The 15161-nt window shown below is 42.4% G+C and overlaps 1 protein-coding gene across 2 annotated transcripts in view; it reads right to left on the bottom strand.

The window, feature by feature from the left end:
* Nucleotides 1-15161, bottom strand: part of asap2a (ArfGAP with SH3 domain, ankyrin repeat and PH domain 2a) — a 64868-nt gene that overhangs the window by 25686 nt on the left and 24021 nt on the right. For both annotated transcript variants that reach the window (XM_074659889.1, XM_074659890.1), the window contains exons 3-4: nt 7437-7582; nt 6434-6508 (exon numbers count right to left, since the gene is read on the bottom strand). In XM_074659889.1, coding sequence (XP_074515990.1) covers nt 6434-6508; nt 7437-7582 — 221 coding nt within the window. The remainder of the gene's footprint in view (nt 1-6433; nt 6509-7436; nt 7583-15161) is intronic.

Genomic DNA, 15161 nt, shown 5'->3' on the forward strand with positions numbered 1-15161 from the left:
ACATCACAGTAAGCAAAAATACCAATTTCTATTGCAGAGTTCAAAGGGTTAAAGCAACCAGGAATGGATGGCAAAGATGGCCTCCATCATCACTGTCACTGCTTACTAACTGTCACATGAAAAATACTTTCCTTTGTCAACCACTAATGAGCAAAGCTACTGTTATGTGTGTGTTTCATCACAATGTGAATCAGTAAGCTGAATCCTCCTCCCAGATGCAGAGCAGCCCACAGCTGTCTCAGCAGGGAGCTGGGCGAGGTTACCGTGGAGTGTTTTTTGGAGGGGAAAGGCAAGAGTGCAGAGAAATTGTTTTTGGCATTCGTAACGCAAATCCCTCTGGTCACACCGACAACAGGCGACGTTGATTTCTCATTATCGCGGGCCTGCTTTCAACAGCTGCTTGAGCAACGCGCTTGATTAAACAACATCCCTAACACTGCGGCGCTGATTAAACCGCGATTGTGACAAACAAAAGCAGACATCAGTGGGTGCAATTGGCCGTGTTATTCCCTAAAAAATACAATTCAACAAAATGAAGTGTGCCTGATACCAGAGCGCCAGGAAAATCTGCTCAACAGCATGACAATAACAACAATTAAGAGAATAATGTCACGTTTAACTCAAATGTTCCCTTTGTGATTAAATACCAAAAATTACAGTAAGCACTTGCTGAATCCTGGCTTGGAAATTAAGTTTTTACTAACGTTTAAGCAGTACTCATATCTGGCTGACTGTGCATTTCTATCCATGAATGTGAAAAGCACACACATTTCTGTTCGGCTGGACAGACAGCTTATGGCTTTAGTGCATTGTTAGAGCTCCAGAGAGGACCGTGATCCCGCTGTTGACCTCTACTTGAACAGCAGAGGAGTGGCAGGCTCAACCTGTTAGCCCTCAGGATCACGGTCTGGTTCACTGCGCCGAGCCGAGGAGCACTCAGCCATTCATTCAACCAGCTCAAGGGCAGAAAACCACCAGAGGAAAGAGAGCATAAAAACACACAAAAAAAGAGCCGAAAAGAACGAGCCAGCGAAGAAAAAAGCAAAAGAGGAAGCCGCTAAAAGAATGTAGTGTAGGTCAAGAGAGAGCCAGAGAGAAAGGGAGAGGGTGAGAGGAAGGAAATGTCAGAGCCAGAGAGAGAAGGAGAAAAAAATGGTAACAATGGCTAAAAATACCAGAATCAAGCATCGCTGGGCAGGGACCGGCTGAGCAGAATAGGCCACGGCACGGGGCAAATCACGCCCCCGAGAGAGCAGCGAGCTCTTAGTGCCCTGATTCCCTGTCTGGCTGAATCCAAAAGGACGGAGGAGGAATGTCATGCCCTTGACAAGGGCCTCTATTCGCAAATGTATCACCTCTCTTCCTACCTACGACCACACATGTCCAGGAATAGCAGTTCCAGTTGCACATTCCTCACACCTTTTCCCACCGCAGTAATGAATGCTCAACCTGGTCAGCAGCCACGAAGGCGTTTAAGAGTTTAGTTTGGATTTGTAGTACTTTTGGATGCCAGTTCACCAAAATTACAAAAAAAGCATTCTCTCCCTTAACTCTGGTGGTGTCTAATCTTGCAGTTAGTGAAATGGAACATCGTAGACCTATGCAATTTTCACCAATGACTGGAAGCTATGTGCAAATGCTGCTTCACAAATATGACCCCAATCGGCCTGATGGGGGCAGTCTGATTTGTCTGATTTACATGAAACTTGCTACAGACATCCACCGCCATTCACTCTCTCTCTCCTCCTAAAACCATAACTCTGCTTCGTACAAAATTTTCTGTGGATAATTATTGGACTAAGCTTATCAAAAGCTTGTTGATATCTCATTGCATTTTCAAGATATTAAACCAATGACCTTAAAAAGGGTGTGGCTCTCAGCACATCAATAGACCTAACTCCATGACCGTTGGGCCAATCTTCACGGAACGTACAGGATATGTCCACATAAGTACCTGAAACAATACCCTGAAATGTCATTCCAATTGACCACTAGGTCACCCTTATCTTTAATGCAGGTATCAGAAAGCGTTGGTTGGTTTGAACCCCGTAATCGCCACTTGCCGCTATATTTTTTAAATGTCCTTTTTCATGCCAAAAAACTTCCTCTGTCATATTAGGAGTGGAGGTAGAAAACTAAGAGACAAGATATCTCAAAACCTGGACAAATAAAACCAACATCTGCACGGCTAGATACCACTAGAAGTGAGTGTGTTTTGTTGTAATTTGGCTGAGCTGATCCTTTAATCTACTACTTCTGCTGTTTGGTTCAGTAACTTTAGAAACTACTGATACTGCTGCTGATGTTTTAGTTTAGCAGAGTTTGAAAACTAATGAGGAAATCCCTAGCCTCGATTAGTAATCTGCTCTTATCTAGAATCTGAAACAAGCGAGCATGCGTGGGTGTTTCGGGTGTTCACGACCCGCTGAACCACAATGAGAACAGGGTGCAGGGAGTCCCCCCTCCTTACACACTCCTTACTTACACAAACACAGAGACACTGTAACTGAATGGTGATAAGCTGATATGACTCATGGTGGGTTAGAAACACAGACCGGTCAACGAGCAGAGGATGAGGGGTTCGGCTGCTGGCATGACATCATGCCGGCGTCCGATCTCTGAAAGTCCGCCGTTAGCAGAAAGGTCTCGTGGAATCAGCACTTTCCTTTTTCCACAGACTGGAGTGTGTGTTTATCTTCAGTAAAAACACTACTGGGTCTTCCAGGGACCCCCCCACCCCACCCTTTTATTCTAGTGCTGCACTAACTGAGCTGTATCCTCAGTAAAGACTACTTCAGTTATATATTTCTATCAAAAAAAGGCTTTTTACAGTTTACTTATGAAATGCCCTCTGTGGTGAAATGACCGTGGAGGTAGATGAGGTGGAAAATGTTGGATTTTTAGCGGAGTAGCAGCAGTGACAGGTTGCTAGGTGGTAGCCCTCTAATCGCAGAGCCATTAGCGGCCGCCTCCCTCGGGTGTTAGTTCATCGCACTCATTGCCAAAGACGGCACCGGCAGAATATTAACACACTGCGACGGAACAAACGGCCACCAGAAAGCCATTAAGTCCAGAGTTAATTCAAATGAAAGGACTGGTGGCTATTATAGCTGCCACATGGCTGCAGTAACTGCGGAGCATTTTAAGATACCGGATTGCATTTTTTTTATACATTGAAAGGAAATTAGGAATGACATCTTTTAGGGTGATTTCATTTCTACACCTTCTTCAAGCTGTTTTGTTCCTAAGTGTTTTCCTATAGCTGTTACCTGCCCTCTGTATGCTCAGTCTCCCTGTTGCAGCCTTCATTCTTAATTTTGCATTTATTTACAATTTGCTGAATGTGTTGATTGGGTAACATTTGTGTGTGTGGAGTAGGGCTGGGTGATAATTCAATATGATAATTTATCATCTTTCAATGGAATCGTATCGTGATGAAATCATATATCAAGGTATCGTGATACACAATTACGTCTTCTAAAATAGATAATAACATGCACATACTAACTCAAACTCAGAAAATCTGATATGAAATACTTTGAGGGAATATCATTTGAAGATTGTGGGTTTTGTTTTTACATAACTTGAAACTGTTATGTTCATTTTGCAAGTAAGTCTTGAATTAAATGTAAAAATACTTCATTGCAAGTCAAGTATTTAATTCACACAGGAGTACACAAAAATAGGCTTTACCGTGTTTATTTCATATTATTTATTTAACTACCAGAAAACGTGCTATATTGTGATATATGTCGTTATCAAGATATGAAATTACCTATATTGGAATAGAAGATTTTGGCCACATCGCCCAGCCCTGGGAGTTTTTAAGACTCCTTTCACAGCCTCTGATCCAAAAACGCATGTTGCGTTTAAGTGCTGGTGTAAAACTTCACAATTCTTTTCAGCACGTTCATGAGGAATTTCAAAGTCGGAAAGGTTAGCCACCCCTTCAGACAATAATAAAGGAAGTGTTTTTACGTGTAGTATTATTCCAGTGTCATATTGCTTTAAATTTGACAATTTCAAATTCACTGACTACCGTTTTTTGTCGTATCACACCTGTCGAGGCTGTGCCCCTTTCATGACCCCTATAGACGTATATAAAAACTTCCCAAATATCTTTAGACATTTTATGTCAAATCTTATTTGTGGATCATGAAACACACATTCATCATCAATATTGAGACTAATTTCTCTCCCTAGACTCCTCTGTTCTTTTAAAATACATCTCACTTCCTCTCTAATGACATCCATATCAACCCATTACTTCATCCTCTCCTTCCTTTTCTCCCTGCAGTCTAAACAGCCTTTCATGCAGGTCTGCACTTCTTCCTGCTTTCCCCTCTCCTAACAGGTACTTCCCCTGAGAGTTGGACAGGAGTGAAGAAGCTGGATATAATGACAGAGGAGGAGGAAGATGATGAAGGGGAAGGGAGGGACGAGGGATCAGCCTCGGGCTGTGGAGGTGAGCAACAGGTTGGGAGGGGGACAAGAAATAACCCATCATTTCATTTTTAGATGACTCTTTCTCCACTCCTGGCGGTGACGGCTTGATGTCTGAGGTTTATTGACATTGCGACAGTGGTGACATTTATGCGAGTGTGGGTAAACGTGTGTGTGTCCTGAAGTATAAAATAACCAGCAGCTCATTAGCCCCCTGTGTCATCGGGGTAATGAGAATCATCAGAGGGCTAATGAGCAATAAGTGGGTAAGCATTACAGATGTGACTGGCTGCCACAGACAGAGCGAGGGGGCGGGCGGCGGGCGGCGGGGACAGAGTGAAGGAGACAGGCGGGGAGAGAAAGATGGCGAGAAACAGAAGTGGAGTTAAGAGAGAGAGACTAAGACAGGAAGTCATGGAAGAGAAAAGCAGATAGAAGCTGAAAAGGAAACACTTGAGAGAACCACAAAAGAGAGAGAGAAAAAATAGACAAACAGTTCAGAGGTCAAGACAGAGCCAAGCGGCAGAGGGTCACGGGGACAACCGCCATTTCTATGGCAACCAGCCTCATTAGAGAGCTGGCTTAATCGCATCATACCTCGGTGGAAGCCGCGGCCAATCATGTGCCTGGCGAGTGAAAGGTCACAGACCCGCCGAGGACAGTAACCAGCGCTGATTACATTACAGAGCTGCAGAGACTGTTGACAAGTGTCTGTCTGGGTTTAGTTGCACATGACTGACTGGCTGACTGACTAATGGGTTGCGTTAGTATATCGCACGTTAGAGTCGAGTACTGAACTTCAATACTTTTTTTTGGTTCGTAGCACCAAGTATCGAAAACTGTCAAGAACTAAAGGTGAGATTTGTGTTTTGTTTACTTATTCTCTGTTCAGAAAGTTCCTGGTGTAAATCAAAATGTTGTCAGTTTCAGGAGTACCGGTGGCCTACGGGTTTCTGCAAAGTCTGGGCCAGGAGAATTATAGCATGTCATTCTCCATCTTTCTCTCCTCTCATTTCCTGGGGTCTCCCTACTGTCAGTTCTCTAATAAAAAGGCGTACAATGCCCGCCCAAACTACTTAAAGAATTGCCAATTTCCAGACATTTTTAAGGCAAAGTTTTTGTACATCTGCATGTGTTTTGACAACATTTAACGTTTGAGAACTCTTTTGTTAAAAGAAAAGAAAAGGATTTTAGAGAAAAACATATTTATATTTCTCAATGTAAAGAATTAAAACAGTTGGCCATTGGTTCTGAAATGTAGGTATCGTATATCGTATCTGCACTAGTATCCAAATGTCAAACAATTCCAAGTCCTAAGAGGGGCAAGTCTTTCTAAGATAATTCAGATTTGGGGTAGGCTTAGTATTGGAAATTTCGAAAGAGTCTTTGGGATGCAGGAATTACTGTTGGCCAGCGTACCAATTCAGTGATTGGATCGTAAACTACAAAATCCAACCATGTGTCACTGCTCCACACAAAATGACGTGATGCTGAGTAATTGTGGGCCCCGTGCTCACACATTCTCACGTGTTCTGTTGAGTGATCGCAAGCTCACACTTGAGCATACATTATGTTGACTGATGTTAGACTCCTACGCTAAAAGTTAGACACACATTTCATTGAGTGATCGTAACCTTTGCATAACTTTCATCATGTTGAGTTATTGCAGGCATCATGCCAATACACGTCGGTTAGTGATTTGTGATTTTTATTTTGTAGATTCATAAAGCCAGGTGTATTCTGGTAACTATTTCATCAACTATCTATCTAGCCTCTACTCAACTTTTACTTTTTACGGAAACAGGGGAAAGTGGATCAAAGCAGCTTGTTACTAACCTCGTTAGAGAACCACTTTGAACCAGCACATGAAACTTCTTGTCATAAAACTTCATCAGTGACCACAACAAGGCTAAACTCTATTCATCTACTCGTATAACACTTCCTGTGCAGTAGTAGAGTAACACGAGACCATGCTGTTTTGTTGTCTTACCCCTTTGACTCCCTTCAGGTCTCCTTTCAGCAGGCTGTCCAGAGGAAAGGTGATGATGTTGTTCATGTTTTGGAACTGGAGGAGGGTGAAGAGAGAGTGACACAGATAAGAGTTGAAGGGTGACATCAGAGGATTTAAACCTGCAGGAGACTAGAAAGTCGGGGCGACGCCAATGAGATGTAATCCTTTTAGTGTGTTGTTGTTGAGTGTGCGTGCTCAATGGGAAAAGAGCTAAACGACTAAGGGAGGCACTCAAGGTAAAAATGCATGAAAGTTGTCTTCTCTTATATTCAGCTAAATGAGGTACAAAATTACCAGTAAATACCCATTACAAAAGCAATGGGGGACAATGGGTTAATTATACTTTGCCAAGTCTCTTTTAAATCGCTACTAAATTGAATTTTCACATCATTAAAAGACAAAAACATAAACCAATCCATTATGAGACTCCTGTTTGAAAGCTACTCTGAGCCTCTGTGTGTAATGCTGCTGCAGATGTAATCTAGGAAGCGAGAGCTTGCTAAAGCTTGGAGAGATTACATCTTCACATCCAGGTCAGGCGGCAGCTCATATTTCTTTAATATAAGGTGGTGTTGAGATAACACTAATATTAAATCTCAAGCTCCTGGTCTCAGTGTGAGTCGGTACAGTGTCCGGTGGGGAAGCGACACAGACCTCACACGACGGTGTCAGATTTTTCTAATAAAGCTTTGGCCTCGATACAAAAAACAGGCTTTAACAGATCAGGTTGAATTAGATCCAGCAGATATTTGGTGTTTGGCCGTCTCAATGGAAAAACTAGAGCTACCTCCCCGAGGAGTTTAATTTCCAGCTGGACTCGCTGTGTGTGTATATGTGTGTGTGTGTGTGTGTGTGTGTGTGTTAGAGAACACACACGGTGACTCAAGGGGATAGAGATAATTAGGGAGAGGATGGAAATCTTTCTTTTGTCCCTGAAGATTTTTACCTCCGACCCAAACAAACATACACAGCGTCGACTCACCAGGTTTTTGAAGAGCGCGGTGAGCTCCTTGGTGAAGACGGAGAACTTCAGAAAAGCTGAACCCAGATCAGGATCATCTCTGTACACGCAGTTTTCTCCAAACTTCTCCAGGGCCTGTGTGTACTGCTCCTCGTTCTCTACATGGGCTGGAAAACACAAACACACACACGGACACAGAGGTCAGCTTTGACAAGTTGTAGGAATCAATCCGATTGTCAAAAATCAATCACTGGGTATTAATAATGTACGGGAGTCTTTCAGTGAACAAAGATCCACTTTTCCAGCGGGTCGATGCTCCCATTACACTTCAGGGTTTTCCCAGGTATTAAGAGATGCTCACTACTGATTGGGCTGTTTAACTCTACTTTTCCCAACTTTTTACCCCCTATATTGCAACATGCTGCTCTGATAAATTTGTGCAAAGCGGAAATACAATGTGATCGATCAATCAATCAATCAATCAATCAATCAATCAATCAATCAATCAATCGCCTGTTGAGCTGAATCAGATAGATTCTCTTGTCAATGTAGTTATTGAGATTGTTATGACGGTTTAAAGGTCCCATATTGTAAAAAGTGAGATTTTCAGGTCTTTTACATTATAAAGCAGGTTTAAGTGCTGTATAAATACTGTTAAACTATCAAAACGCTCAATATACGGAGAAATACATACAGCCCATATTCAGAAATTGTGTGTTCGAAACAAGCCGTTAGGATTGTGATGTCACAAATATACAATATTTAGACCATTACGCGGTTTTAAACGTAAACATTCTAAATGTGTCCCAGTTTATTTCCTGTTGCAGTGTATGTAAATAACATCTGCTGACAGGAAGAACACATGGACCCAAACTGTTGCCTAGCAATGCAATTTCATTGAAATGCACTGAAACGGGGCGTTTCAGACAGAGGGTGAATACAGGCATATTCAGGCAGACAGTATGAGGAAAATAAAGTGTTTTTTGAACATTACAGCATGTAAACATGTTTTGATCCTTGCTTTATGTCTTAATAATGATTGTATTGAGAGAGATAAAAAATGACACCCATAGATAGACAGAGAGAAATGAGAGAAGAGAAACGAGAGACAGCAAAGGGAATGTTAAGCCGAAGATGGACAGGAAGAAGAAAAGAAAAATACACTGAGTTGGCCCCCAAACTAAACAAACCCCCCATCAGACCACAGTCAGGGGGTAAACCCATAAACCGAAGTCTCAGAGCGTGTCTAAAGTCGACCTAATCTACCGCGGGGTTAGGCCTAGATGATTCCACTTAATTCACTTCACGCCAGACTAGGCAGCTGATAACAGCTAATGCCACTGGGGCAGCGGTGGAGCGAGCGATGGGGCACTGGGGACTGTTGCTATGACAACACTCACTAAGAGACGTGACGGAGACAGAGGGGTGGGGGGGGGGGGGTTTGAGGGTGGCGGGGCGGCATGAGGGATGGACTCAAGGAAAAAAACAGTGATGTACACTAAAAGACACCTGCTGCCACATCATGACTCAGCTATTCATCTGCCAAACACACCACACAGACGGATAAAGAGCAGCCCCGGGTTCACAGATGTGGCAGGTTTATAGATGTCTCTGCTGCAGAGATATCCATCACGTTATTAAAAGGGGAAAGCTGAAAGCCTTCTGAGTCACTACCTGCTGACCTCCTCACATCAGACAAATCTAATTTAAACCGCCGCTGAGCTGGATGACAAAGCTCCTATGAGACTCAGTCCACAAGTGGTAAAATGAGAGTTTTGAACCGCTTTTAGTACTTGAGATAGTGGTTTTGGGAAAAAACACACAAAGATGACGGCAGCAAATTGCTTATTTGGCACGACCAACAGATGAGCTAACAGTTAACCAATTCACTTAATCTTTAATAAGATTGACTAAAAACAGCTTCTGGTTCAAAGCTATGAAATGTGTCGTACAGAGATATAACAAACTTCAATCATGTGTCATGTCTCAGACACCGACCCTCACCGCACACCCGCAGCCGACTGTTTACACATCAGCTCCAGCTGTTTGGCGGTGGCTGTGCCAGGCTCGGGGCCGACAGGGCGGCGGCCTGCTGTTGTTTTTGAAGTGGCACATGAGAGCTCTGAGATACTCAACGCCGACAAACAGCCCAACCCCCCCCCTGAGGCTGCTTAGTGAGTACATGTGTATTTGTTGTAACATGACCTGAACACATCACACATGCAGTCTACAGTACAGAGCAGCTTTGAACCTCAAATGACTGAATGACACGCTGAGCTGGTTTATAAGTAACACGGGAAAGAAAGGAACCAGATGAAGTGAGACACGAGGTCGAGGCGGCCTTTTCTCTAGTTTACACTGTAAACAAAACCTGCTAATTGAGTGACGTTCCACATGTTGCCTAAACATTTCAGATACATTACCATGGTGTTCAGGGCTTGTGTCACATGGGCTTTGTATGTTACAAGAGATTCACGCTAAAAACTAGACCCTCTTCTGAAACTTTTTGTCAACTTGTATGTCCAAAACAAACAAAAAACAACCCCAAAGCAATTTGTACTTGAGACCCCTCGTCATCAGTACAATAAAAAAGAGCTAAGATTAGAGCAGTGGTTCTCAACCTGAGGGTCAGGACCCCCAAACGACCCACAAGATGATTTCAGGGGAACATAAAATGACATATTAGAAATAAAACAACATATTTTAGTTTTTTTTACATCACATTGCCTGTACCAGTGACATGTTTGCCTCAAAATAGATTTTATTGAGTGTATTTGTGAGACTCAACGCATGCGTGCACATGAGTTTATTGCTTTCCTCCTGTTTATCATCTTGTGACGCCTCAACTGTATATAACGATCTGCTGAACTAGATCTTGAAAACTCTTCTTAGGCACCTGTAGCATAAAAGAAATACTACTTATTTTACTAATTTGACTTAGCTCTGTCAATGTTTGGTTTGGTTGATCTTCCCAGAGTGCCTTTAAGAGTCTCATTAGCATCTGAGAGCTTCCTCAATTACTTCATTGTAATTTCTGACTTATGGTATTAACAATGAACTTAAAAACAATAAAATTCCGGGTGTTCATCTGCATATGCTTGTAGTAGCAACAAACCCGGTCTCACGGGAACGCTTATAAATAGCACATTACACAACATTCCACATGAGGACGCATTTTAGGCTTTTTGTGTTTCATTTTTACGCCGTTTTTCGCATGTCATTTGAACGCAGCGTAACAAAACTTCGGTAACATCCGCAGTTAGGTTTAGGCAACAAAACGACTTAGTTAGATTTAGGAAAAAACGTCATGGATGGGCTTAAATAAGTACGTAAACTAAATACAATACGTACGGAAATAACGCAACATAAGTATGGAAAACAAGTCACAAACGTCACTAACAAAACAAAACACCGGTACCCACCTCCCCGCCGTAAGCGCTCTTTCTCCGCTTTTTATTCTATGTCACTAGCTCCGAGCGTGGCATATTTACGCTGGTGTGCGTTTACACTGCAGTCAGTACAGACTACATGGCGTTCTCATCATACTCTCATTCAAATTTTACAATTTTTTTTTAAGCAATACTTTGTGTGTGGGCTTTTACCACATCTAAAATTAAAATACAGTTTCAGGTTGAGAGAAATGCTTGAGAAAGGTAGTGCGGCGGTAAGTGGTGTGTGTATGACACAGAGACAGAAAAAGGCATTCCTGTGGTTTGACGTCAGGAAACGATGACCTTGTGTTTACTGGAGGCCGTGACGCGGTTGAACACACACACAAACACTTTTACAACCGGCACAAATGGCCCGCTAATACCCAGTTGTGTAAAACATTTACTGTACTTTACTGTATCTTCCCTCTTTAAAAAAAACAAACATAATATACAGTTTCCAGGCGTCTGCTGAAGATTATCTGACATCCAAAACGCTTGTTTTGCAGCTTCTTCCATCTCTCTTTATCACACACACACACACACACACACATACTCATACACACTCAGGGTTTAATCACCAGATAGCAGACTGGCCTCTGCTTCCTCTCTCCGTCTCTCCCACACTCATTCCCTCACACTCGGCTCCATCATGCCCGGTCGGCTGACGCTCCGACGCTCCCTAACACAATGTGCGGCCGACCTCAGATCAATTCCATATCTCCCTACGGACTCCATGAAAACAACACCGGACTCCACGTCCACTTAACAATATGGCCACCAGCACCGAGAGAACTTTTACCCGCAGAAAACAAAAGACACTTCCTCCTTTATTCCGGTGTCTTTTTTTCCTTAGACATCCATTCAGTTTAATTACATTAGAGCTTGTGGAAGTCTTCTGTTCTTTGTTACCTTGGAGCCAAGAGAGTATGTGTGTGTGCAGCAGCAGCGACCAAAAGGACATGGCCAGCCCAGACGCCTTTGAATCGAGTGTTTTTCCTGATGCAACATTGGCGGAGTGCTGCATTATTCAGCGACTCCATCCTGCCCACCTATGGGTACAGCAGCTGGAACACGCCGTTCACTCGTCTGCCTCCAGTCGTTATCTGTTCAGCAGCTTTGGCAGGTCTGTCCGAGCAGCTCTGCTCGATCAGCTCCAGGTTCTTCAGGGGTTTGAGATGCTGCTGGTTTATTCATCAAAACTCACAAGCTGACAACCTGACAACCTGACAGGCGCCTGCAGCAACACGAGGCTCTCTCGCCCGTCTATACACCTTCCTATTTTTCCCCCTTTCTCACCTCTTTCTCTCTCATTTCCCATCTTACTCTCTGGTACAAGCTTACATTGCGCTTGCTCAGCCTCTCCGGTTCTAACCAAACCTCCATCCTCCCCTCACTTCCTCATCATTACTATTCCTCATGTCATAGCTGATAAAATATGCGTCCAGGGGTTTGGGCTCGACAGCCAGTCCTACAGGAGTGTGTTCTCTGAGTACTGAGGCAGTCAGTGTTGAGGCTCCCTGTTGTGTGTCTCATTATTCAGGCTTTATCCCAGCAGCATCCTCTCTGAAGAACATTAATACAAACTTTCACTCTTTCTCTCGAAGATTTGCTTTAGATAGATATTGTAACACAAATCATATGTCAACATCTACAGTTAGGGTATGTTGTTGTTTACTTTCTTCAATTAAATTTAATATTAAACATTGCCTGCATATTTTTGAAGATCTGGGTAAATTTTCATTGATGGCATTATTTCTTTAGATGTATTCATGCCCATAGATTGCAAACCATTTACTGCTGATTTAATCAAGTTACAGTGTTTATATTGGAGCTCATATTTGCTTAATGGTCATTTTTACGGACCATTTTCAAATGCATGATACACAATTTGTATGTACTTTAAGTGCGGATTGATTTGAAAAATTAACTCGTATTGATTGGGTTACTCTAATCCACATAAATGCAAACGTAATGTGTGATGCATTACATAAATTAATGGAAACCAGAGGATTCCTGGAACAAAAAAATACTTCCAAATTTGCCTGGTTTGCAAAAGGGTTAATTGTGACGTTAAATCTGTATTATTGGATTTTTTATTACCACTTATGGACAGCCTAACAACCTGTAACTACTACACTGATATATTATCATCTTAAAAATGTATGATCACTGATGGCAAACTTGTTTCTGGCGACCTGACAAAGTTCAATATTCACTCTCCTTCTAGCTCTGTTTTTGGTTTCCGCCAACTCCTGAGGGAAACATCTGTCTGTTTCGCTGTTGTTCCACTATGTTCACCAGCTAGTTGCCAACTTTGTCTGTTTTGCGTTTGGTACTGAGCAGGTTGTGTGCAGTGGGTTTATTAGAGCTTTTTTTTTGCTGAACACAGCTGCCTGCTGCGGCTAAAAACGGCGCTATCAGAGTGAATTAATATAGTAAAGTTGCGGGCCATAAAACCAAAACAATGATCTGAAAGACGCGGAAACACTCTGTAGAGCTGAGGAGAACTGCAGACTCAGGTAATAATTCTCTGTGGGGTTGTCAGTAAGAGTGCCTCCTTTCACATTACACAGAAATTTGATCCATTGTTAATGTAAAAATATTGATTAGTGAAGCTTTAAGTATACAGTATCTGTAGTGAATGGGCTTAAACAGCAGGCTGTAATCTATATTTGGAATATCATCATCATTCATTCATCATGTACACGTTTCCGTCTCATGTTCTTGAGATAGACCCGCATTCATGAAGTCGCTTTGTTTGTATTCAATACAGATCAGAGTCTGGGCAGCTTTTCCTGAATGATTGTTGATAACAAAAAAAAGGTGACCTCCGGTAATGCCAGCTTTAACTTGGAACAACTGTAAATGAAAGCATTCCCCCAGTTTTGTTTCCACAGACAAAACAATGTTTCTATTGTAAACACTGATAGAAATCTGGACAATCTTCCCACCTGAAGGCAGAAAGGTTGATTTGCTTCCTGCAGCAGATAATCTTGTTCATAATGAAAACAAATTACAAACCGCCTGAAGCACCTGCAGCTCATGTGTCTGTGAACCCTGCTGCACACACACAGATTCAAATGAAGGTTATTTATAAACAGGGCATTCATTTTGCCGGTGAGCAAACTGTACAGGTTCATCGACTAAAATATACACCTGCACACACAGACACTCACAATATCAGCCTTTCATGTCATGGGGTGACAGAATAGACGTCTGGCAGCCACAAAAAGGCATGCATATGTAAATGCACAGCGAGGTGAGAACATGAGTGTGTCCATGCTTCAGCAGCCACACACAAACACAGTGTGCACCCCTCCCCAGCTGTTCCTTTGGGGGTCTGGATCAGACAGCTGTCCCTCTGGTCTGAACAGAGCTTACACTGTTCGGAAAAAGACATGCTCAGCACATTGTTCAGAGGTTTCTCTCTCTCTCTCTCTCTCTCTCTGTCTCTCTCTCTCTCAGCGGGGTTCTGTCAGGCCAAACAAAAGACACTGAAAACACCCAACACTGGCACAACCAGCCACAATGAGCACAAAAAAAACTATGCTCCCCACCTTTGCCTCAAAAGGCAGTGGCACAAATGCATTAGGGCAGCATTTAATAATTATTTTCATTTTCAATCTATAGCGCATTTTTGTAATCATCCTGTGTAAAAATAAAGAGAATAAAACACCAAACGTTCGAGATACCACAGCTCAATGTGATGTCTTTCAAAGTGCTTGCTCTGTCCAGCAGCCATGAAAACCCCAAATTCTTCATTTTTTTTTTAAATCGAAGGGAGAACCACCTTATGAAATGAGTCCACCAGTTGGAGATTTGGCAAAACCGTTTCCAACTGCGGTAGCAATTCTCGCTCATGAATTCAGCTGCCTGGTAAAGGTAATGTGATTTGGGCAGACATGGAGGAGTAGAGTGAAGTAGAGCAGGAGGAGGCATCCCAACCAACCCAAGATGAGGAAAAACTCTGGTTACATGACCAGCCAGTTGCATACTGTTGTTTATTTTGAAAGTGTTTTGTCAGCTTTTTGAAATAAAAGATGAGCAAATCCTGCAGGAAAAGACAAGTTGTTTTTTCTTTTGGTATAAATACATATTTGTATGATTTTCATATTGCAATGAGTGACTGAAGTTAGGCTCTCAGGAACCTGAGAATTTTAGTTTCCCTGTTTTGAGTCTTCTGTTTTTAACTTGTGATGTCTCATACGATGCAGTTTGTTTTTGCTTGTATGGAAGTTCCAGAATAATTACAGTATCATGATATACACTGTTACCATGATATAACATTACGTATACCGTGATAGAAGATTTTGGC

The sequence above is a fragment of the Sebastes fasciatus genome, chromosome 15 (genome assembly GCF_043250625.1).
Source record: "Sebastes fasciatus isolate fSebFas1 chromosome 15, fSebFas1.pri, whole genome shotgun sequence".
In the NCBI taxonomy this organism is placed as follows: domain Eukaryota; kingdom Metazoa; phylum Chordata; class Actinopteri; order Perciformes; family Sebastidae; genus Sebastes; species Sebastes fasciatus.